Below are 24,119 nucleotides of genomic sequence, written 5' to 3' on the forward strand. Positions count from 1 at the left end.
ATTTTTATGTTTTCAGGCGGACTTTCTGGGACATCAGGCCGCACACTGGTATAAAACTATTAGTGAATTGGTTAAAAAAAAACTAAAAATACTCTTAGGGATATTTGGAGCATTGAGATTAAGCATGATATTTCAGCATCTCAATGGCCACAAATTTGGTCTTGGAGAATGAGATGTACAATGTCAGCGTCTATGAAACAAACTTGGTTTTTTTTGTTACATCGAGCTTTTTGGACCCCAGTTAGATTGCAAAAGTTAAATAGTTCTTTGTCTAATAGATGCTGGCATTGTAATCTGGATGTAGGGACTTTAGATCATCTTTTGTTCTATTGTCCCCATATCTTAGCCTTTTGGAACTCAATCTGGGATCAAGTAAATTGTTTATTGGAAAATCACGTAGCATTAACTTATGATACTGTACTTTTTGGTATGTCTATGAGGAAAAAGAGTCAGATATCAATGTGTAATAACAAACTTTTATTGATTTTGACCGGAGTAGCCATCCAACATATTACTAATAACTGGAAAGATCATAGTAGGCTTAATTTTAAATTTTGGTGGAATTCAGTTTGCCACATATACAGAATGGAAAGATCAATAGTGGTGCAAAATGGAAATTATAAAAACTTCATTAAAATTTGGGAACCATTAACGTCCTTTTGTCATGATTGATGCCATTTTCCTAATATTTCTATATTTAATATATAAGATAAGGGTGGGGTGGGGGGAGGGTTTCTATTATATGAAAAAATAAAAATTACTAAAAGGATTTCAGGATGGGAGAGGGAGGGTTATATTTACAACTATAAGTTATAATGATAAGATGTACAAGTGGTTAAATCTATGTTATTGTGTTGCAATTTTTGTACACTTGATGAAAGTTTTAAAATGAATAAAGAATGATAAAAAAAAAAAAAACAATTATAATGAAAAACAGCATAAAATCGCCATTCTAATAACACAATAATAAAATATTATAACATTAAGAACACTGTTTGAACATCTAAATCTCACCTAAAACCTGATTCTCTAAAGGACGGCTAAAAAGTTAGATGTCTAAATAGTGCTGAACGCCGCTGAGTACGATTCTACAAAGGATGCCTAAATGGTGCCTAATTTTAGACGCGTTTTGAAGAATTAGGGCCTTAATGTGAGCAGTTGCATGTGGGAAAGAGGAATCCAAACTATAATTACGTGATGCAGGGTTCCATGTTAGGAGTCACTGCCCAGGAAAAGGATCTAGGTGTTATCGTTGAGGACACATTGAAACTCAGCTTAATGAGTGGCAGCGGCAGCTAAGAAAGCAAATGGAATGTTAGGAATTATCAGGAAAGGAATGGAAAACAAAGAAGAAAATGCTATAATGCCCTTGTATTGCTCTATGGTATGACCGCACCTCGAATACTGTGTGCAGTTCCAGTTGCCATATCTAAAAAAAGATGTAGCAGAATTAGAAGGTACAGAGAAGCGCGACTAAAACAATAAAAGTGATGGGACGACTTCCCTATGAGGAAAGGCTAAAACGGCTGGGGCTCTTTAGCTTGGAGAAGAGATGGCTCAGGGGTGATATGATAAGAGGTCTATAAAATGCTGAGTGGTGTGGAAAAGGTAGATGTGAATCGCTTGTTTACTCTTTCCAAAAATACTAGGACTAGGGGCATGTGATGAAGCTACTAAGCAGTAGATTTAAAACAAAATTGAGAAATATTTCTTTACACAACGTGCAATTAAACTCTGGAATTCGTTGTCGAAGAATATGGTGAAATCAGTTAGCCTGGTATGTTTAAAAAAAGTTTGGATAATTTCCTAAAAGAGAACTCCATAGGCCATTATTGAGATGGCCTAGGGAAACCCACTGCTTATTCCTAGGATAAACATCATAAAATTTGTTTTATTACTTGGGATCTAACTAGGCAGAAACAGTATGTTGGGCTTGATGTACCTTCAGTCTGTCCCATTACAGCAATTCTTATGTTTTTAATTGCCGGAAAAAATTGAGATGGATATGATAATTCTGCTTAGGGAAAAAGATCAAAATTTTGGGTGTCTGGTTAGACTCAACATTGTCAACATTGGTACTGTTAAATCTTCATTCTTCCAAATGTACCTTTTAAGTAGATTAAAACTAATGTTATCAGCCTATGATTTTAGAATTGTAGTGCAATGTATGCTGTTGTAGAGATTGGACTACTGTAATGCTCTATATCTAGGGTATCCTCTGGTTGTAGAGCTTTGAATGAAGTTCAGAATGCTGTGGCACGATTAATTTATGGTAGTGATAAATTTGAACAGGTCTCTTAAAGCAATTGCATTGACTACCTGTTAAAAGTGGGATTGTGTTTAAAGTGTTGGTGTTGACTTTTCAGGCGGTTCATCAGGGAATACCAAGGTATTTATCTCAAGTCATGACATGGCATTGTCCATAACGTGCAGTGAAATCTGAAATGGCAATGTGTTTATCAATAGATAGATTGCACCAGACCAAATATGCAGATTCTTGAACTAGACCTATTTCTGTAGCTGGAGTAAAATTATGGAACAACTTAGCTGAACAGTTAAGGATGGTGAATGGCATATAGCAATTTTTTTTTTTTTTAATTCTTTATTCATTTTCAAATCCATCAACAAGTGCATAATAATTAATCAAACATATACTTCTCACAAATCACTTGACAATCTTATTTATATTCTTTAAAATATATATTTATAAAAGAAACCCCTCCCCTTCCCATCCCAATCCCCATCCCCATTTATTAGCAGCAATATATTATCAATTTATCTATCCCTACCCATCCCCCCCTATTTCTTATCTAATATAGCAATTTAAAATAAAACTCATGAAAGTCTCCTTGTTTGTAGAAGCTTTTCTGTAAATGGATGACGATACTGATTACTATAAGAAGCTGAATATAGAATGTATGATTTTATTTGGGTTTTTTACAGTTTAATGATGAATATTACAAGTCTTTTATGATCTATGTATGTATTTTTGGAACCTGCTTAGGTTTAAGTGGAATATAAGTTTTTAAAATAAATAAGACATCAGAGTGATACTTGCTTTGTAATTGTTCCATCAATGTCAGAAATGATAATTCTGTCATTCCAGCTCCATAGATATATGGTCCCTTCACATCGGCAGGTTCCTTGATACTGAGTTGTAATACTAAATACAACATCATTTGGGCCATCTCTGAGTTTTAGTTTTTCCTGGACAAAAAAAGAGCAAAAATAAAATATTAGAAAATTGGATTATTTTTGGTAACCTAATGATAATACAAACAAGAAATCCACAAAAAAAAATAATAGAAGTAATTTGGGGGGGATGGAAAATGTGTGCGTTCAGTGTCTTTCTGGATTCTGACGACAGGATCCTTTGGTCTCATGTTCTTTCTGTATGCCAGGAGAGGTAATTTCTGGCTGTATGTCTACTATTCCTCAAGTTCTCATAATGGCCACTTGATAGGAACCCTGATACAAAGCATGTCAGTTATTTTTACAACAGCTGCTGTAATTACCACACAGACTTTTTCCCTACCGTATAACGTATCCCCCCCTCACCCTAAACATTACATTTTGTCTTACTCAAACTTCCTTGTATTATTTGACTGCAAGATTTTTATCCTCTCTACTGGACACATGTTCATATCCAAATTATACAAAATTTGGTGAACAAGGTACTTGAAAATTTTCAACTATCTATTACACAATCAGAAAATAGACCTATCCGCTCTGATAAGAGGATTTACACAGATTAAAAGTTTAGTAAAATGCATTTCCTTGACACACTCAAAGATTTATAGAGGAGGTAGAGGATCAATGATTAGAATATGGTTGCTCTGGCTGAACAGCTAGTCCAGCTGACTTGTATGCATTAGCAAACTATCTGAGATCCTTTCTCCAAAATCCTTGGGGCCAATTTATCAATAAGTATTTTTCATTATTACTATTTCTATTATTTTTTCTGAAAGTTAATAAGATCCACTTTTGGTTCCATCCAATGCTTTATATATCCTCACACAGGCAAACAATATACACTGAATTTCAGTAGTGATTAGACCACAGAATGTGTTATCTATATCAGTGTTCTTCAACCTTTTTACACCCATGGACTGGCTGAAATAAAAGAATTATTTTGTGAACCGGCAAACTACTAAGACTGAAATTTTAAAAAAACATTTCTGCCCCATTTCCACAAGCTCAGTCCCCGCAAATCATCTGATCCCATCCGCACAAGCCTGTTATGATTTTAATAGTCTTTAAGCCCGTTACATTAACGGGTGCTAGAATATTGTTCACCCTCTATGTTGCCCCTTCCATTCACTGCCCTCTCTTCTCTTTCCATCTCTCTCTTTCTCTCCCATATGGCCTCTCTCCATCTCCTCCTTCCTTTTGCCTTGATCTGGCATACCTTCCTCCTTCCCTCCAAGCCATTCTCTCCCCCTCTGCTCCTTTTCCTCATTTAACTACTTCATTGGTCAGCAACAGCATTCACAATTCATTGCTGTTGCTGGCTTCAGGTCTTTCTCTCTGGCCGGTCCTGTCTTCATGAAAACAGGAAGTAGGCAGGACCGGCCAGAGAGGAAGGCCTGAAGCCAGCAACAGCAGCGAATTGTAAACGCTGCTGCTGCCTGAAGCACCCGAGGCAGACGCTTCTCTCCCCTCCCAGCCCAACCCCCGCTGACTCTGCGACCCTCCCAGCAAGATGACTTTAATATCAAACCTCCCTCCAGCGTTGGCAGCCGCAGCGTGCTAAACAGGCTGCTTCTGCTTTATTCTGCTGTTGAGTCTCTTTGTCGCGTCATTGATGACGTCATCAGTGACGCGGCAAAGGGACTCAACTGCAGGAGAAAGCCCGAAGCAGCCTGTTTAACGTGCAGCGAGTGCCAACGCTGGAGGGATGTTTGTACATGTGCAGAAGCGATATGTCTCTCCCCCTCCAGTACCTGTGCAGCACTTTGCTGCGGCGCATCCTCCCATGGGGGGGGGGGGTTTGCATAGTGGGAGCCGGGTGAGAGCGGCGATCTCCAGTTGGGGTTTTTTTTGTTGTTTTTTTTAAAGTTGAAAGCCGGCGCTGCAGCTCCTCTCTCGATCCCGGTGCAGTTCGAGAGAGGAGCCGGTACCATTCACGGTGAGGAAGGCCGCCGCTGCTGTGTAATTTTTTTATTATTATTAGAAAGTCGCCGCGAGCAAGTGGTGACGTAAAACCCGCGCATGCGCAATCGTGTTTTCGCGACGGATCAGGGAACACGATTTTTTTATTGCGCATGCGCGGCCTAGCATTTTATTATATTAGATATTGAACGTATTTTATTAAAGTATAAAAAGAAACAATATTCTGTACAATTGTCATTTTATAAATACAAATATACAGAACAAGGACAAACAAAACCCCTGTCTCCCCTCCCCTTCACATATATCCCCTCTACTATCAAGAAAACTGAACAAGCTAAATTATTACAGAATGCTACACAGAAATATCATGCTAACAGAATACTGCAGTCACACATGACAGGAATAGTGTTAGGGGATTGCCCCCTGGTCAGAGAGAGCCCTAAGCCAGCTGGAAGCTAAAGAAGCACTGTCTGGGCTTTGCAGTCCCCAGTAATGTCTCTAGCAGGATATACATTTCAAATCTGATATATTCTAATAACAAAATAGAAATAAAATTATTTTTTTCTACTTTTGCTGTTTCTGGTTTCTGCTTTCATCTTCTTTCCACTCTTTTCTTTCCAGCGTCTGCCCTGTTTCTTCAATCCAGCATCTGCCCATTCCATCCACTGTCTGCCCTCTCCCCCTTCCATATGTATCTGACTTCCTTCTATGCCCCTTTCCCCTTTCCATCCAGCCTGTGCCTCCTCTCTCCTTTTTACATCATTCATTCCAGCTTCACTGCTTTCTTCATCTTTATTTCTCCTAAACTAGATCTAGCATCTTTATCCCTCTCTCATTTCTCTGCTGACCCTCTTTCCAGCATCAATCTCTCTCTACTTTCTAATTCCTCGGTCTCTCCCCTTTCCTCATCATATCTCTCCATTCCACCCTGACCCCCTTCCCTCCTCCCCCCATCCAACATTATCTCTCTTCCCATCCCTTTCCCTCTTCTCCTCCCAGCAGCATCTCTCCTTCTACCTCCCTCCAGGTCCAGTAGCAGCTCTCCCTTTATCTAGCAGCTTCCCAGCCTCCAACAGTGGCTTCCTCCCCTTCCAGCAGCTCTCAGTACTTGCCTGCAGCAGTGATTTACTTAGAAAGCCTTGGGTCCGTTGCCGCCTCTGAGGAAAGAGTAAGTTGCCGAAGTGAATCACTGCCCTGGCAAGTACGAGAGCTGTTGGGAGGGGAGACAGCCACAGTCGAAGTCTCCCCATGACCTTGCTCCCACGCGCCCCCCCCCCCCCAAGCCGGCACAAACAGCGTTGCACCGCAAGCCCTGCCATCCAAGACGAGCCGGAGGCCCCTACCCGCCGCCCTGCCATCAAGTCTCCAAGAGTGAGCGGCCCACATTACAGGAAAGCTCAGGGCCAGCGCCACACCACTCGCTCACCCATGGACGCTGTCAACAACCCGGTGGCAGCCAGCGAACACGGCACAACCCCACAGCCGCATGGGCTCAACCCGCTGCACCTAGAGGCACTCTCTCAACTGCTGGGTGCATGCACGCATCCCACATGTGGGCGGACTCTCAGCACAGACGCTGCCGATAGCCCCCTTCGCACGCTGACCATCTACCTGCACCTGCAGCTCTCTCCCTTCCACATACACCATACCCATGGCCCTCTCTTCGGTGACTCAGTAGAGGCAGCGATCAAGACAGGCTGCCGACGTCAGACCTTCCCTCTCTGAGTCCTGCCTATTTTGTTTCAACTTCCTGTTTCTGCATAGGCGAGACTCGCAGAGGGAATGCCCCAACGTCGGCAGCCTGTCTTGATCGCCCGAGGCTGGGTAGAACAGTAGATTTCCACCAACAGAAGGAAGTATCAGCCCCAAAGGCCAATAGACAACATGAAATCACAAATACACAAAACAGACATCCCCATTTAGAAAAGCAAAGGTACATGAACAGCCTACCCCTGCCACAAGCTGCCCAATTCAGGAGCACCACCATTCTGCACACAGCAAGCACAACCCAACACAATCATACCCAGGCCCACCACACATCACCATAAGCATACACACCCACCCCTCCCCCCCCTAACACCAAACTCCCCAACCACACACTGAACACCCCCACATAACAGTTAAACCTTACAGAACTAAACTGCATGCAACCATCAGAGCAAGCAAACACACAAACCCCAAGCTGACCACCAGTAGGCAACAAGGCCCACGCTCAAACCCCCCATAAACCAAAAAATGAGGACAAAGGCAGCAAGGAAGTACAAAGGAAATAGGGTACAAAGGATCATTTCAGTCACCATCATGGGGGGGGGGGGGTGTTTAGACCCAGAGCCCAAAGGATTTGACTCAGATGCTCTGGGATCCAGTCGAGACTTCCTGTCCACTCTTTGCCAAGGGAAAGCAGCCAAGCGGTGCTGGACTGATTGAGCAGATCCCATCTCCTTAGTATCCTTGTACTGGGAGGTCTTCGGTATGCCATGCACCCTAGTGTTATTACGTCTGGCCCTATTTTCCATGTCCTCAACTTTATCGATGAGATCACAAAGCTCACCAGGTAAGTCTTCCACACTCCGCTGAGAGCCCACCACTTTCTCTTCACAAGAATCCATATGAAGCTCGACCGTGTCAATTCTGCTGCCCAGCTCCGCCAAATCTTGTCTCAGTTCCCAGACTGCATCTCGAATCTGCCCCGACACTCCCAATATCTCCGTCTTCATCGCAATCAATAGTTCCCTCAGATTTGCTTTAGTTGGGGCCTCCATACCATCATCACTGCAAAGCGAGTCATCTCCCTGCACAAGATTACGGGGTTCCAGCGGCACAGAGGTTCGGGTCTCCACGCTGCCCAACACACTGCTGATACGTGGTTGTTGGGCTGCCATCTTATAAGTCAGCAGCTCGGTTGTTTTTCCACCTCCGTGCACCGCTTTGATGACATCTTGCCTGCACGACATACGGATCACCCAAGCTTACAGAAAAAGCGGTCACACAGGCAAAAGATGCGCTTACAGGGGGTATTCTTTGGCCGAAAAATGGAGCCCCGATTTCAGGCGTTCATCTTCCTCGGTGATGTCACTTCCTCTTAAGGAAATCAATTTCTATCCATTTTCATAGAATGGGAGAGGGACAATTCCTCAACTAAATGATTTAATTTTAGAGGGTCATCTACCGATATACTCAGAAGTAAAAAGAATTATGGGAAAAGAGAAAGAAAAAATTATTGCAACAGAATTTCTGACCAGTCTTCTAAGGTTTCGAATAGATTAAGTATCTACTTATAAGCGTATCTCCACTTACTATTTTATCTGAAGACAGTCGAAGGGTCTTCTTGTAGGAGGTAGTAGTTCCAGGGCTCACATGCTTCCTATCTGTACCATCACTTTTCAGTGTTTGTTTCATTTCCTGTGACTCTTCATCACTGGAAGAATCACCTTCAGGTGGTCTGCTGTTGTATCACAAAAACACAAAAGAGCAGAATTTAATTCTCACAGCACTGCTGAGTATGTCTGAAGTAATGAAAACGGTCCTAATGCAGAAGGCAACCATAACTTTTATCCAATCTAAAATATTTTCCCTGCAATTCTATAAAAGGGCCCCTAAAATTAGGTGCCAATTGTGTACATATGTTTTTTAGAATACTAACAAATATGAGTGCATATGCACACTTAAAAGTGCATAGAATACTGCTGAACACTCAGCTTGCACCTATTAGGTGAATACAAAATGCCTTAAAATATAATTGCAAGGGGCGGGGGAGGGGGGGTTAGTTCACTGGGGAAGAGCATGGCTTGGCATAGGCAGAGTGAATATTTATACATGTAACTTACAGAACACCGAAATTTACACACTAAAGAACTGCTTTTGGGCTCTAACATTTATACCAGTCATAGAAATGGCACACGTGGGTACACCTAAATATAGGCATGTTTATGCTGATTTAGGCTAGTATTCTATAACAGATATTAGGCATGTAATTTCCATTCTAAGATGAACTATATTCATATAAGATCAAATATGGAGAGAATCATACATTGAATGCCAGCTGTCTGTAAAGTTTTTGGACATGGCAATTTTTTTTTTTCCCTTTGGGCTTTCAGATAAAACTGGATTATAATATTACCTAAAGTGGCATAAGTCTTTGATAGCCTTATTTTATATCCCCTCCCATCTAAGTTCACTCATGACTGAAACAATCCATAGCCAAGAATGACAAAGCTCTCTGGAATGCAGCTTTAGTGTTACTATACAGCAGTGTCTCTCAAACTTTTTTTTAGCTCAGGCACACTAAACAGAGCAAATGTTTTTCACGGCAAACTAAAAGGAGCAAATGTTTTTTTTGTAACACATTATAACTGAAATTATAAAATTACGGTCCCCTTTTGTCAAGCTGCATTAGGGTTTTTTTTTATCGCAGACCACTGTAATAAAAGCTCCGACATTCATAGATGACAAAAGCCAGAAGAATGCTTGGGTGCACAGAAGAGGAACAGGCAGCAGGAAAAATGATGTGATAGTGCCTCTGTAGAAGTCTCTGGTAAAGATCCCTTTTTACACCTATGGACCTACGGAAATAAAAGAATTATTTTGTGGACCGGCACTGGTCTGTGGAACGATGGTTAAAGAACACTGGGCTAAGTCATGGGCCAGACACCGCCCAATCTCCGCCCCAGACCCTGCCCCCATAATAGCACTAATTGTAACACTATTTTTTCCATTCATTTTTCATATATACACACAATATAATGTTTTTAACAACACATAATGGTTAACCACAAAATTAAACTACACAAAGCACACTGTATGCTTCTCAACATTCATTCCTACCAGAACACAGATAACCCCTAACCAAAAACTAAAAGTACTAATATATACAAAAAACCCTAAGATGAAGACTCTGCATGCAGTGCAATCCCAGAGAAAAAGAAACAAATGCATTTCTTCCTGAACAGTGCAAAATACGGACAGCGGATGTCAATTCTCAAAATTGACAAAATTCAATCACTAAATTCAAAGATAAAATCATTCCCCCTACCTTTGTTGTCTCCCTCCCTCCATGCTTCCCACCTGGCCGTTTTATGCCGCCCCCGGTGTTATCTTCGGGCCGGCTCCCTCTTCCTCACTGCTGCAAAGCACAAAACCACGGGCAGCGGCTCCTCGTGCGTCCCACACCTCATCTGGAAGACTTCCCTGGAAGACACTTATGGTTCAGGCACAGGACCTGCTGCATGCTTCGTTGGAAGTCTCGAAGAGGCTGGAACGACTACACTCGTTGCCTGGATTGCCTGAGACTCCGCCTAAAGGACTGGGGGCTTCTTAGCCATGTACCTGAAGAGATCAGGATAGACTTGCCTGAAGACAAGGCTTTAGGTGTAGTTGAGGCTTTCACTAGTGAGGGTGATTTACTCGAGGTCGAGGGCTTTGCTAGCGAGACCGAGGACAAGGTCGAAGTTGAGGTCTTTTCTGTGGAGGGATCCATGACCCCGAAGAGTTGTTGGAGCTGAACTCGACGTCTCTATAGCTAAATGCACTCATTTCAAATTCCCTCCATTAACGATATAGAATCCCTTCTTCAGAAAATTAATTTAAAAAGTTCATGATCAGAAATCATTCCTCCGTTTTATCTCAAAAAGTTCTTCTCCTGCTTTGGTCCCTTTATTCATTCTCTTGTTCAAAAAAGTCTACTTACTGCTTCTGTCCCCCTTCCCTGGAAAACTGCCACTATTTCCCCAATTTTGAAAGATTATAAAATTAGTCCTGATGGAATATCAAACTATCGTCCCATCGCTAACATTTCTTTCCTCGCCAAATTAACCGAAAGACTGGTTTTTGACCAACTTTCAGATTTTATTGAATCCACAAATGCACTTCACCCGAACCAGACCGGTTTTCGGAAATTTCACAATACCGAATATTCAATTATAGGATTGATAAACAACATCCACTATTACCTAGACCACCACAAATCAGTAGTTCTTTTTTCACTAGATTTATCTGCAGCCTTCGACACAATTGACCATGATTTATTACTCAAACGATTGGAACCCTTAGGCATCGACGACCAAGTCTTAAAATGGTTTGTTTCATTTCTTTCTAACCGCTCATCAAATGTCAGATTTAATGGCGAAATGTCAAAAGCCAATTCCCTAACTTATGGTATTCCCCAAGGCTCTATTTTGTCCCCTCTTTTAACATTTTCCTTTCTCCACTTTTAGGCATAGTTCAATCAATAGGCTTTACACCTTTTGCATATGCGGACGATATCCAGCTCCTTCATCCTCTAGACCCGGAAAATAAAGATGGCATTAGGGCAATTAACAAGAAACTTGAAATTATAAAAAATTGGCTCAACACTAATAAATTAGCACTAAATATTAAAAAAACTAAATCAATGCTTTTTACCTGGAAAAAGGACATAATTCTTAGTACTTCTTTTGACCTTAATACCACTACCTTAGAGCTGATGCCCTCTTTGAAAATCTTAGGTGTCATCGTTGATGACAAACTTTCGTACCACGACCATATTAGTAACAGTCAAATCACGTTTCTTTAAATTACGTTTGATACGCTCGATATCCAAATTCCTTGAGCCCAAATCCATTAACATACTAATTCATTCTTTGGTAATAGCCAAAATTGACTATTGCAATTCCCTTTTACTTAACATTTCTCTAAAAGAAAAAAGTTAGAGGAATGGTCTAATGCCTGACAACTAAAATTCAATGCAAAGAAATGCAGAGTAATGCATTTGGTTTTTAATAATCGGAAGGAACCGTATATGGTGGGAGGTGAGAAGCTGATATGCACGGATGGGGAGAGGGACCTTAGAGTGATAGTGTCCGAAGATCTAAAGGCGAAAAAACAGTGTAACAAGGCAGTGGCTGCTGCCAGAAGGATGCTGGGCTGTATAAAGAGAGGTGTAGCCAGTAGAAGGAAGAAGGTGTTGATGCCCCTGTACAGGTCATTGGTAAGGCCCCACTTGGAGTATTATGTTCAGTTTTGGAGACTGTATCTGGAGAAGGACATAAGAAGACTTGAAGCGGTCCAGAGGAGGGCGACGAAAATAATAGGAGGCTTGCGCCAGAAGACGTATGAGGAGAGACTGGAAGCCCTGAATATGTATACTCTAGAGCAGTGGTTTCAAAGTCCCTCCTTGAGGGCCGCAATCCAGTCGGGTTTTCAGGATTTCCCCAATGAATATGCATGAGATCTATGTGCATGCACTGCTTTCAATGCATATTCATTGGGGAAATCCTGAAAACCCGACTGGATTGCGGCCTTCAAGGAGGGACTTTGAGATCCCTGCCCTAGAGGAAAGGAGGGACAGGGGAGATATGATTCAGATGTTAAAATACTTGAAGGGTATTAACGTAGAACAAATTCTTTTCCAGAGAAAGGAAAATGGTAAAACCAGAGGACATAATTTGAGGTTGAGGGGTGGTAGATTCAAAGGCAATGTTAAGAAATTCTACTTTACGGAGAGGTGGTGAAAGTAAAACTGTGACTGAGTTCAAAGAAGCGTGGGATGAACACAGAGGATCTAGAATCAGAAAATAATATTAAATATTGAACTAAGGCCAGTACTGGGCAGACTTGCACGGTTTGTGTCTGTGTATGGCCGTTTGGTGAGGGATGGGCTGGGGAGGGCTTCAGTGGCTGGATGGTGTAGATGGACTGGAGTAGGTTTTAACAGATATTTCGGCAGTTGGAACCCAAGCACAGTACTGGGAAGAGCTTTGGATTCTTGCCCAGAAATAGCTAAGAAAAAAATTTAAATTGAATCAGGTTGGGCAGACTGGATGGACCATTCGAGTCTTTATCTGCTGTCATCTACTATGTTACTATGTGTTCTTGATATAAGATAAAAAATGAATAAAGAATTGAAAAAAAAAAAAGAGTTCTCTCATCATTCTACTGTTTGACAGTAGAGAAGCAAACATCTGGAAATAAATAAATGAAATCTGACAAGGTAGGCCTTCAAGACTCATATGCATTTCTAATAGAAGGAAGATTATTGAGGCACCTATCCTCCCCCTTCTAGTGCAAAAAGCATATGAGTCTTGAACCAGTGGGACATACCAAAAAAGTCACCTGAGTCTAGGGCAGGGCAGATGAGCCTGCTGTTAGCACCAAGGACCTAAAAGTGGTATCCAGTCGTGATGCCTCATCCGCCCTGTAAAATGTCATGAAAGTATGGAGGGTGGACCAAATAGCCACCCTACAGATCTCCTTGGGTGGAACTGCCCAGGCCTCCGCCCAAGAACAAAGCCATATTTCTTGTAGAGTGGGCTCTCAAAGAAATCGGTGGTTGCTTACCACACCCAATATGCGCTGAAGAAATAGCCATATGAATCCATCTTGAAATGGAAGCCTTAGAAGCAGGCTTCCCCAGGTGCCTAGGACTCATTAGCACAAAATGATGATCAGACAAAAATCATTTGTCACCTGAAGAACTCTCCTAACATCTAGCAATGCTAAAACACTGTCCTTTTTCTTTGAACCTATGGAATGGAACACGGGTAGCCGGATTTCCTGATTAAAGTGGAAGGCCAAGACCACTTTTGGCAGAAAGGAAGGTATTGTGCATAACGAGAGACCTACCTCCATAAACCAGAGAAAAGGTTTTCTGCACAATAGAACCTGCAGCTCCGAGACCCTTCTTGCTGAGGCAATAGCTGTCAGAAACGCTGCCTTTATGGTAAGATACATCAGCAACGCCTCTTGCAAGGGCTTGTATAGGGCCTTGGTGAAAGCATGCAACAAAATGTTAATGTTCCAAGACAGGAATAAAGAAATCAGAAAAACCCGAAAAAATTGGAAGGTAAATAGACAAATCCAACAGCAAAAAACCTCCCAAACCCCAAGAAAAGGAACTAGACAAGGGAGAGAGACAAAAGCAGAGACGGCTCAACTACATTCACCAACCTATCAATAATGTTTAAGATGTAAGTAGATTAAACGGAAGAGCCCTCAGTAACACAGCCACCCACCGGAGAACCAGTGGAAAATTGTCCGCTCCCACTAATTGTACTGCTGATAGAGCCTCTAGGTCAGGGGTCTCAAAGTCCCTCTTTGAGGGCCGCAATCGAGTCGGGTTTTCAGGATTTCCCCAATTAATATGCAAGAGATCTATGTGCATGCACTGCTTTCAATGCATATTCATCCTGAAAACTCGATTGGATTGTGGCCCTCAAGGAGGGACTTTGAGATCCTTGCTCTAGGTGGACTTCTGCCCATTGGAACAACGGGCAGAATAGTAGTCTCAACGGAGCACACTTGGTGCCTCACTGCCTGTTGACATAGGCCACTGCTGTTGCATTGTCTGAGAAAACCCCGACTGCTTTGCCTTCCAGGGTGTTCTCCAATGTCAACAGAATCAGAGCAGATCAGAAAGACACCTTTCAACTCGTGTGTGGAAGGAAAAACCAAGGAACTACAGCACAGCCTAGGGATGCAGGAAGCAGAGCTAAAAATGTAGATAATGCCTTCTAAATAACTTGCGATTAAAGGAGAATAATCCACTGGCTCAAGTCTATAAGCCTTTTGCACTAGAAATTGATTTATTGTAAGAAACAAGTCTGACATGACTGTGTTTCATCAAATGACTGAAGAATCAGAGGCTTCCACTTGCATAATTATTTAATTGGATGGATCTGCAGCGTAGCTAAGCTAGATACAGTCCTATATAGCCTTTGAAATTAACAAATAAGTCCAAAAGTCAGAAGTTCAATTATTGAATTGCTCTATTCTCCTACACTACACACCATCCAATAAAACAATAACACATCTGTGACAAATGTGGCTATGTCAGGTTTTAAGTTAATTACAATAAACCAATTTTTAGCCAAACTGCTTGCTTCTGTTTGTATCAATATTCAGCTCTGTTCTCCTGCTCTCATTGATTGCTAGATCTTGCTTCTTTGATTTCTATATTTGGCAGAAACTCTGTCCAGTTTGGAGATGATTAAGGCAAACCCAAGAGTCAAAGTTGGATTAGGTAGTCATAGTGAATTCCAAAGAGATTGTTTTTAAGCCATCACTAAAAAAAACCTTGGAATTTAAATACAGATATATGTGAAACTCACCTGGTACTTGCGACTTCTTTAGGGCTTATTGATGGGTCAGTTATTGCTTCTGTATCCAATTTACCTTCTGTTACTTCTGGCTAACAAAACACACATAATTAAGCTATGACTAGTTTGGACTTCTTGCATAGAAACCTGTTTTATTTAGCTATAGCAATCGTTCTCAACCCAGTCCTCGGCCATACCTAGCCAGTCAGGTTTTCAGGATATGTTTGATTTTCAAGATATTGAATGATAATGGTCCGGATGTGTTAAGTTCTTTATTTCACTTACACCAGCCATCATGATCACTACGCTCTGGGAGTCAAATGCTGTTTGAAGATTTGTCATTTAAATTTACAACTCTCAATTTTTCTATATTCCATGATGGTAGTACAGGGTGCTTCATTGTGGAATGCACTACCGGTTGAGGTGAGCTTCTAATGTATTACAGTTTAGGAAACTTGTGAAAACTTTATTATTTAAGAAAGCATTCCCTTGAATGTTACTGTTTTAAAGTTTGATTTTGTTGTATTTGATTGTATGTTTTGATTTTATGTTTTGTTTTTTTAATTGTACCTCACGCAGAATTGTAGGATGCTGTGGGTAACACATTTTTATATAAATAAATATGAATGAGATGGATTTCCATACAATAGATATAATGCATGCTAAATTTATTTCATGCACATTTATTGTGGATATCCTGAACACCTGAGTTGAGTGCCCCGAGCTACAACTGTAAAAGTAATTCTGGTTTTCTGTCAAAACAAAAGAACATTGTTCAGTTTATTTCGATCAGTTACCTTTCTCATTCCTTGCTATAGATTAATCCCAGAAGCATATGAATAGAATGGAAATTAAGTTTATAACTAAATCTTTAGATCTCTTGCCTGAAGGGATGCATGCTAGTTCAAAAATTACCGAAATCTCATGATTCTAGTCTCTGGAATGTATGTTGTAATCACATTTAAAATTAATACCGTATTTACTTGAAGGTACCCCTTTTCCCCTCAAAAAGGAGGAAAAAAAGGTTGACTCAAATATAAAAACGGGTGGGAGGGAAGGGGTGTTAATATTCAAGTGCAGAGCCTTGCCCTGTACCCTGTTCCCCCTCCCTCACTGCTCTGCCAGGCTCTGCATTCAGCACCCTCATTCACTCCCTCCCCTGCCTGGTCTCGGCACCCAGCATTCCTCCCTCCCTGCCAGGTTTTGTACCCTTTCCCCCCTCCCTCCCGATGCCTTGCAGGTCTCAATCGGGCCTGCTGTGAGACCTGATGGTCCAGCGGTGTCCCGCCTCCTGTCCCAGCCGATTCAAATTATTTTTATCTCCTTTCCGCCTCCCCTGCATACATTTAGTGAGTTCAAAGCAGCCAATCAGCTAGCGACTCTACACGGGCAGGAGCAACCTTCCTTCGCTCCTGCTAGTGCAGAGCTTTTAGTGAGAACTCGTGGCAGCCAATTAGCTAGTGGCTCTGCATAGGCAGCAGTGAAAGGTCACTTCAGCCACGATTCACTGCTGGACCACCAGGGAAACTAAAAGGTTCGCGGGGGAGGCGGAAAGGAGATAAAAATAATTAGAATTCGGATGGGACAGGAGGCAGGAAAGATCCCTCCTGACCCAGACATCACTGGACCACCAGGTCTCACGGCAGGCCCAAAAGAGGCTTGCAAACAGGTTCGGGAAGGGGGTAGGTCAGCACTGACCCAAATATAAACAGATACCCCCATTTTTGGGCCATTTTTTTGGCCCTCAAATCTCAGTTTATATTCAAATATATACGGTATCCCCTCATAAAAAAATGAAAATAATTGAAGGCAGAGAGCCAAGGATCATTTTTATGGTTGACATAGTCTTTAATATTCCAATCTAACAACCACTGTATCATACATCTTGCACAGCCAAATGTTATGCACGACATCTTTGCCCTATATGCTACCTATTAATTCTCACAGAGAATCATGCTGTTCAGGCACACTGATTGAGGAAGCTCTATATTAGGAATGTGGGTGCATGTGTGCTGTGCAAAGAATAGCCCTGTTACCACCTTCTTCTCTTCTCTACACAGGTCATATAGTCTATCTTATTTTTCTCTGGGTCTTTAATTCCTTCTAGCCTCTGGTGTGACTATTAAGGCTTCCCTAGCTTTTTTCAGCTATATGGGTCCTCTCCTTTGTCCATAACACCTTCATTGTGTAGAGCAGTATACCATATAACATTTTTGAATATGTAGAGAAACTGGTATAGTGAACTAGGATAAGGTAGTGTGATTGCCAGTTATTCCATTTATGTGCACAAGAAGGTAGGTTAAAATAAGACAATACTTTTTTTCTTGGACCAGCTTAATACACTTAAGAACATAAGAATAGCATTCCCGGTCAGACCAATGGTCCATCTAGCCTAGTATCCCATCTTTACGGTGGCAAATCCGGGTCACAAGTACCTGGCCAAAACCCAATAGTAGCAACATTTCATGCTACTGATTCAGGGCAAGCAGTGGCTTGCCCCATGTCTGTCTCAAAAGCAGACTACAACGCTACATTATCGAGCTTATAGCAAATGTAACCACTCCGAACATATATCCTAGCTGCCAAAATAACTTCAACGTATATTTATTGTCTAGAATGTAAAGGTAACTTGACCGAATATGTATTGTCTAAAATTGTAAATATAACATCAACAAAATTGTAACTTCGCTGTAAATGTACAGTCTCTTCATCTGTTAACCGCATAGAACTTCCATGGTAATGCGGTATACAAGAATAAAGTTATTATTATTATTATTATTATTATTACTACAGACTTTTTCTCTAGGAACTTGCCTAAACCTTGTATAAAATCAGCTGTTTTAACCACTCTTACCACATCCTCTCGCAATATTATCCAAGTGAAAAAAATACTTCCACTTATTAGTTTTAGAAGTATTTCCCTGTAATGTCATTGAATGTCCCCTAGTCTTTGTCATTTTTGATGGAGTAGAAAAAATAAACTCACTTGTATCCATTCTACACCACTCAAGATTTTATAGACTTTAATCATATCTTCCCTCAGCTGTCTCTTTTCCAAGCTGAAGAGCCCTAACCTTTTTAGTCTTTCCTCATACAAGAGGAGTTCCATCCCCTTTATCATCTTAGTCACTCTTCTTTGAACATTTTCTAGTACCACTATATCTTTCTTGAGATAAGACTATCAGAATTGAATGCGATACTCCAGGTGGGTCACACCATGGAGCGATACAGAGGCATTATAACATTCTTAGTCTTGTTAACCATCTTGATCGTAAGGTCTAGCAGGGTAGCCTTTGAAAGCGGCAATTTTTCAGATCCCGAAATTTCTATAGTCCCATGGTCTGATCATAGTCTTATTCAAACAACAATAGTTATTCATCCTCCTCAAGATCCTTTTAGGTCTCCAAAAGTCATTAAAGTAAGAGACCTCCTAAACATAGATAACTCGCTCATTGTTGCACCATTACTGGATTTGGATAATTTTAAATCTCTATCCATAAACGACCAACTACTCACTTGGAACAACACTTGTCAATCTCTTTTAGACAAAATAGCTCCTGTGACTACCCAAATAATCTCTCCTAAAAAACAAAAAAACCCTTGGTTTAACTCTTCTCTTGCCTTATTAAAACAACAGTTACGTTCGGCTGAACGTAATTGGCGCGCTAAACCGACATTAAACAATTTAGAAATCTATAAAAAACACTCTCAATATTATCGCCAAATGATCAATAATACAAAAAAAAAATATTATAGTAAAAAAATTTCTACGATTAAGAATTCTTCATCACTTTTCAAAATGTTAAAACAATTAACTACTTTTAAACATAAACCTGAACTTCCTACAGAGGACTCCCCTTCAGCCAACTGTTTAGCAAACTTTTTTTGCACAAAAATAACATCTATCAAAGCTAGTATAACTAACAATTCTTCTATTATTTCTGATGAAGATCAAATTAATTACACATCATTACAAGCTACATGTTCCAATTTTATCCTTCCCACATTAACTGAACTAAAACAATTATTTCAATCAATAAAACTTAAAGGTTCCAATAAAGAATCATTTCCTCCTTTTCTTCTTAAACGCTACTTTTCAATTTTCGGTCCAGTTATTCTTCAAATTATTCACAAAAGTTTGTCCACTTCATCAATTCCAACAGACTGGAAACATTCGGTACTTTTACCAATTATCAAGGATTCCAAAACAAGCCCCTGCGATTGCTCCAACTATCGACCTATAGCGAGCCTTCCGTTTCTATCAAAAATCACTGAAAAAGTAGTATTTCAACAGTTGTCAGACTTTGTGGATAAAACTCAGGTTCTTCATCCTAACCAAGCAGGATTTCGTAAAAATCATTCAACAGAGCACTCCTTATTAGGTCTTGTCACATCTATTCATTACTTTCTGGACCAACATAAATCTGTCGTTCTCATTTCTTTAGACTTAGCGGCAGCCTTTGACACGATTGATCATCATTTATTGCTCCACCGTCTTTCTTCTATCGGTATTAAAGACCAAGTATTAGACTGGTTTCGATCAGATTTTACAGATAGATTTTCTACAGTTCATTTTAACAATTCTATTTCAAAACCATATCAAACAAATTATGGAGTACCACAAGGGTCCATATTGTCACCATTACTGTTTAACATCTATTTGGCCCCTCTTTTAACCCTTTGTCAATCTATAGGTTTCACAGTGTATGCCTACGCTGATGATTTTCAACTTTTGCATCCTATAGATTCCTCAAGTTCCCAGGATATATTCGATATTAACCGTAAGTTGGCCAAAGTACATGAATGGTTGAATGTTAATCAACTTTCTTTAAGTATCAATAAATCCACATCTATGCTTTTCTCAGGGAAAGAAGGCGTACAACTCATTAATCCAATTATAATTGATAACAAACCCCTAAATCTCACTACCAATACTAAAATATTGGGTGTCATTATAGATAATAATCTTACTTTTCGATTACACATCAGTGCATTGGTAAAAAATTGTTTTTATAGATTAAGAATGATTCGTTCGTTGGTTCCAATTCTCGATTCATTTTCTCTCAATACGTTAATTCACTCACTAGTGATTTCAAAATTAGACTACTGCAATTCCTTATTAAAGGGGGCTTATCTCAAGGATATAAGGCGCCTCCAAATCATACAAAACACTGCTATAAAGGTTATTTCAGGTTCAAATAAATTCGATCATGTCACGCCTCTGCTTCAAAACGCTCATTGGTTGCCTATTTCATACAGGATAACATATAAAATAGCTCTTTTAGTCTTTAAGACAATTAAAAATAATACTCCTGCATTTATAGATAGGCTCCTGATTCCTTATAGTTCGTCAAGAGTTCTTAGATCTTCCTCTCAAGCTACCCTTTATGTTCCCTCATTAAAAATCATTGGTACTCGCCGTGACCTGATCTTTTCAGTTACTGCCCCATCTATTTGGAACTCACTCCCTCTATATTTACGACTTGAACAAGATTTGAAAAAATTCAAGAATAGTTTAAAATGTCTTCTTTTTAAAGAAGCTTTTAACTAAAAGTTTAATTTTCTGATTAATTCCGAATTTCTTCTTTCTTCATTAAATTCAGATTATTTTCCCCTTCTTTTTAGTTTTTCTAGTTCTCAAAAAAAAATTTTTTTTTTCTTTCTCTCCTTCTCTTCATACCTTCCCTATGTACTAACCCAACCTGCTTCCTTTTTTTTTTTTTTTATAAATTGTATTTTTTTTCTTTCTTCCCCCTTTCCCATTGTTTCGTGTGGATTGTTTACCCCAGTTTGTTTTTAATTTAAAATAGTTAATTTTAATTACAATGTATTTGTGATTTTAGAAATTTAATTTTATTTCTTTGTAAAACGCTTTGCATTCTGAAAAGCGTTTAATCAAATAATATAATAAACTTGAAACTTAAGGACCATGGGCCAGGCCCTTCAAGACCACATTGAGTCCCAAGATGGGAATGGTCTGCACAATGGGGGTATCCCCCTCAAAATCTGAGTAACGTCCGGGTGAGAAGACCAAAGGCCATTCTGGGCCCGAAAACACGAGATACCGGCTATCTGCACTTTGAAGGACGAAACCGCAAGTCCCTTTCGAGGCAAGCTTGTAGGAAAGCAAGGATCACCGGAATGAGAGCTCTCTCTGGTTCCACTTGCTCCTTGACACACCATAACTGGAAGGTCTTCCAGGTCTTAACATAAGCCGCACCATCACCGACTTCTTGGCCCTAAGAAGAGTCATAACCACAACCTCCAAATAATTCTTTTGAATCAACTCTGAATACTCAAGAGCCATGCCGTAAGACTAAAGCATTCCGGCTTCTCCATCAGAACTGAGCCTTGACTGAGAATTCCTGTTTGAACAGGCAACTTCAGGGTTCTGCCTCTCTGTAGATGCACCAGGTCCACGTACCAAGGTCTTCAGGGCCAGTTCGGTGCCACCAAGATCACCAGACCCTGATGGCTGGCTTCTCTGTGTTTCCACTTTGGGCCATGGTGGGTTGAATCCCACCATGGCCCAAAGTGGAAACACAGAGAAGCAGACCTGTGGGCCAAGGCTGGACCAGGGCATCCAGCCCTGCGCTTCCCCGCTCAACTCTGTAGAAGCGGGCTGCTTTTGCATTCTTGGCTGTGACCATGAGATTCATGCCCAGTTTGCCCCAAGTCTGGACTATGAGGGAAAATGCCTTTTGAGACAGAGACCATTCTTCAGGGTCCAGGGTCTGCCGGCTGAGAAAGTCAGTTTGGACATTCTCTATTCTTGCCACATGGGCATGCCTGCAAGTGAAGTTCAGCCCACTGGAACAGCATCCAAGCCTCCAAGCATAGGGCCACGCTTCTGGTGCCCTCCTACCTATTTACGTAGGCCACCGAGGTGATGCTGTCCAAAAACACCCTGACTGCTTTCCCTGTCAGGAAATACTGCAATGTAGAAAGGCCAACAAAATGGCTTTAAGTTCCAGACAACTGATGGACCACTTGCCCTCGAGAGGGCGATTGCAGCAGAGGATCCCCCAGCCACTAAGGCTGTTGTCTGTCATGAGGTTCACCCATGCTTCAATTTGGAAAGGCATGCCCCTTGCCAAGCTTTCCCCTTGGAGCCAGCAATACAAGCTGCATGTCAGCTCCGCCATCCAGGAGAGCCGCATCTGCAGGGAGTGATGTTGTGGGGGACTATCTGGACAGAAAGGCATGCTGGAGAGGGGAGATATGAGCTCTTGCATAGGGCACCACCTCTAAGGAGGCCGCCATCAAGCCCATCCTCTGCAGATACTGCCAGGCCATGGCGCTCAGGAGGACCAAGATCGCAGGGATCTGCGTCTTGAGCTTCTATGTAGCTCAAGAAGAAAAATACAGTTCTTTGCCATGTCAAAGAGGACTCCCAGATACTCCAGACACTGAGCTGACTGAAGATAACTTTTCCAAAAGTTGACTATCCAGTCCAGATCCTGTAAGAGGCTTAACACATGCTAGACCGTACACTTGCAGCGAGGGGGCCCTGATCAGTCAATCATCCAGGTAAGGATTCACCTTTACCCCCATCCGGCGAAGATAGGACTCTACAACCACCATCACCTTGGTAAAGGTGCAGGGAGCCATGGCCAAATCGAAAGGGAGTGCCATATAATGGAAGTGGAGCTGAAGCATGGGAAAGATCAGATATCTCCTGTGAGCTTGAAAAATGGGGATGTGAAGATATGCCTCCATCAAATCCAGAGGCAAGGAATTCTCCCGAAATCACTTCCACTATGATGGAGTGGACCGTTTCTATGCAAAAGTGGGGTACTTTCAGGGTCTTATTTAAAGACTTCAGCTCCAGAATGGGACTCCTGTCTTCTGTGCCTTTCTTAAGTACTCTGAAGTATAAGGATTCTTCTTTGGGAACTGGTTCTATAGCATGAATGTATAAGAGTCATTGCACTATCGCTCGGATTCTGACCTGGGCACCGAATCTGGGCAAGCCTCACACCTCTCATGGGCTGCAGTGCACATAGAACACAGCTGTGCATCCAAAAGCCATCCACCGCAAATGAAGCATGAATCCATGACATCCTGCCCTGGGGAGGTCATCTATTGGTTTTCTTTCAAAAATGAAGCTGGCAAGTATAAAATATGACTAATTCAAATTTGGAAAAATCCAAGGTGTCCACTGAAGGCCTGCTTTGACTAAAAATAGCCCGGGAAAACTACACAGAACTCTAAAAATGGCAATTTTAGGATTTTAGGGATGGGGACATCGGGCATGCAGGGAAACCACCTATACCCCCCTTTTTAAAGACCCCACAAAATCTGTGATTCAAGCTGTTAGCTTGTACTCACAGAAACATATGCTGACAGGGAAAAACACTGCAGACAGAGCTGAACAGCTCACAGGGAGACCTTTTGCCTCAACTTGCTGGAAAGCTGAGCTTTGAATCTTCTGACTGCCCCACCGGCCTGACTTCCACGGTCAGTCACCTCCGTCACCCTCAGACATGCCGCACAGCACGCCTGGCAGAGGAACGCAGTCTGGCTCTGATCCCAGGCGCACCTCCACGGAACCACGCAGCCTATGTTCGGCCCACTAGCAGACGAACATGGGAGTGAGCTAGCTCCCAAGGGAACAGTCCCTGAGCTTCGATCTGATGGGCAGGCTGTCCAGAGGGCTTACTGACAAGCAGGGAACCCTCCAGAAACAGACTTTTCCCAAAGGTCTGTGATCTCCCAGTCAGAGCTGTCCCCACAGGAAACCTCTGCAGCACAAGGGCAAAAACCGGGAACGCAAAGATTGAAATAAAACACGAGCAGAAAAGACAAGCTCCTACAGCCTGGCTAGTAGGAACTCGGGCACTGACACAGTGATATGAAGGGGAGGGGTTTAAGTCTCTGGAGTTTTGAGGCTTCTTACAAAGTCCTGGCGGGAAGATGGAAATAACCCACTGGCCC

The 24,119-nt window shown here is 41.5% G+C and overlaps 1 protein-coding gene across 4 annotated transcripts in view; it reads right to left on the minus strand.

Annotated features, from left to right (window-relative positions):
* Positions 1-24,119, minus strand: part of LPIN2 (lipin 2) — a 293,670-nt gene that overhangs the window by 59,784 nt on the left and 209,767 nt on the right. For all 4 annotated transcript variants that reach the window (XM_033933961.1, XM_033933960.1, XM_033933962.1 and 1 more), the window contains 3 exons: positions 15,195-15,274; positions 8,410-8,557; positions 3,059-3,207 (listed from right to left, as the gene is read on the minus strand). In XM_033933961.1, the coding sequence (XP_033789852.1) occupies positions 3,059-3,207; positions 8,410-8,557; positions 15,195-15,274 (377 nt within the window). The remainder of the gene's footprint in view (positions 1-3,058; positions 3,208-8,409; positions 8,558-15,194; positions 15,275-24,119) is intronic.

The sequence above is a fragment of the Geotrypetes seraphini genome, chromosome 2, assembly GCF_902459505.1.
Source record: "Geotrypetes seraphini chromosome 2, aGeoSer1.1, whole genome shotgun sequence".
In the NCBI taxonomy this organism is placed as follows: domain Eukaryota; kingdom Metazoa; phylum Chordata; class Amphibia; order Gymnophiona; family Dermophiidae; genus Geotrypetes; species Geotrypetes seraphini.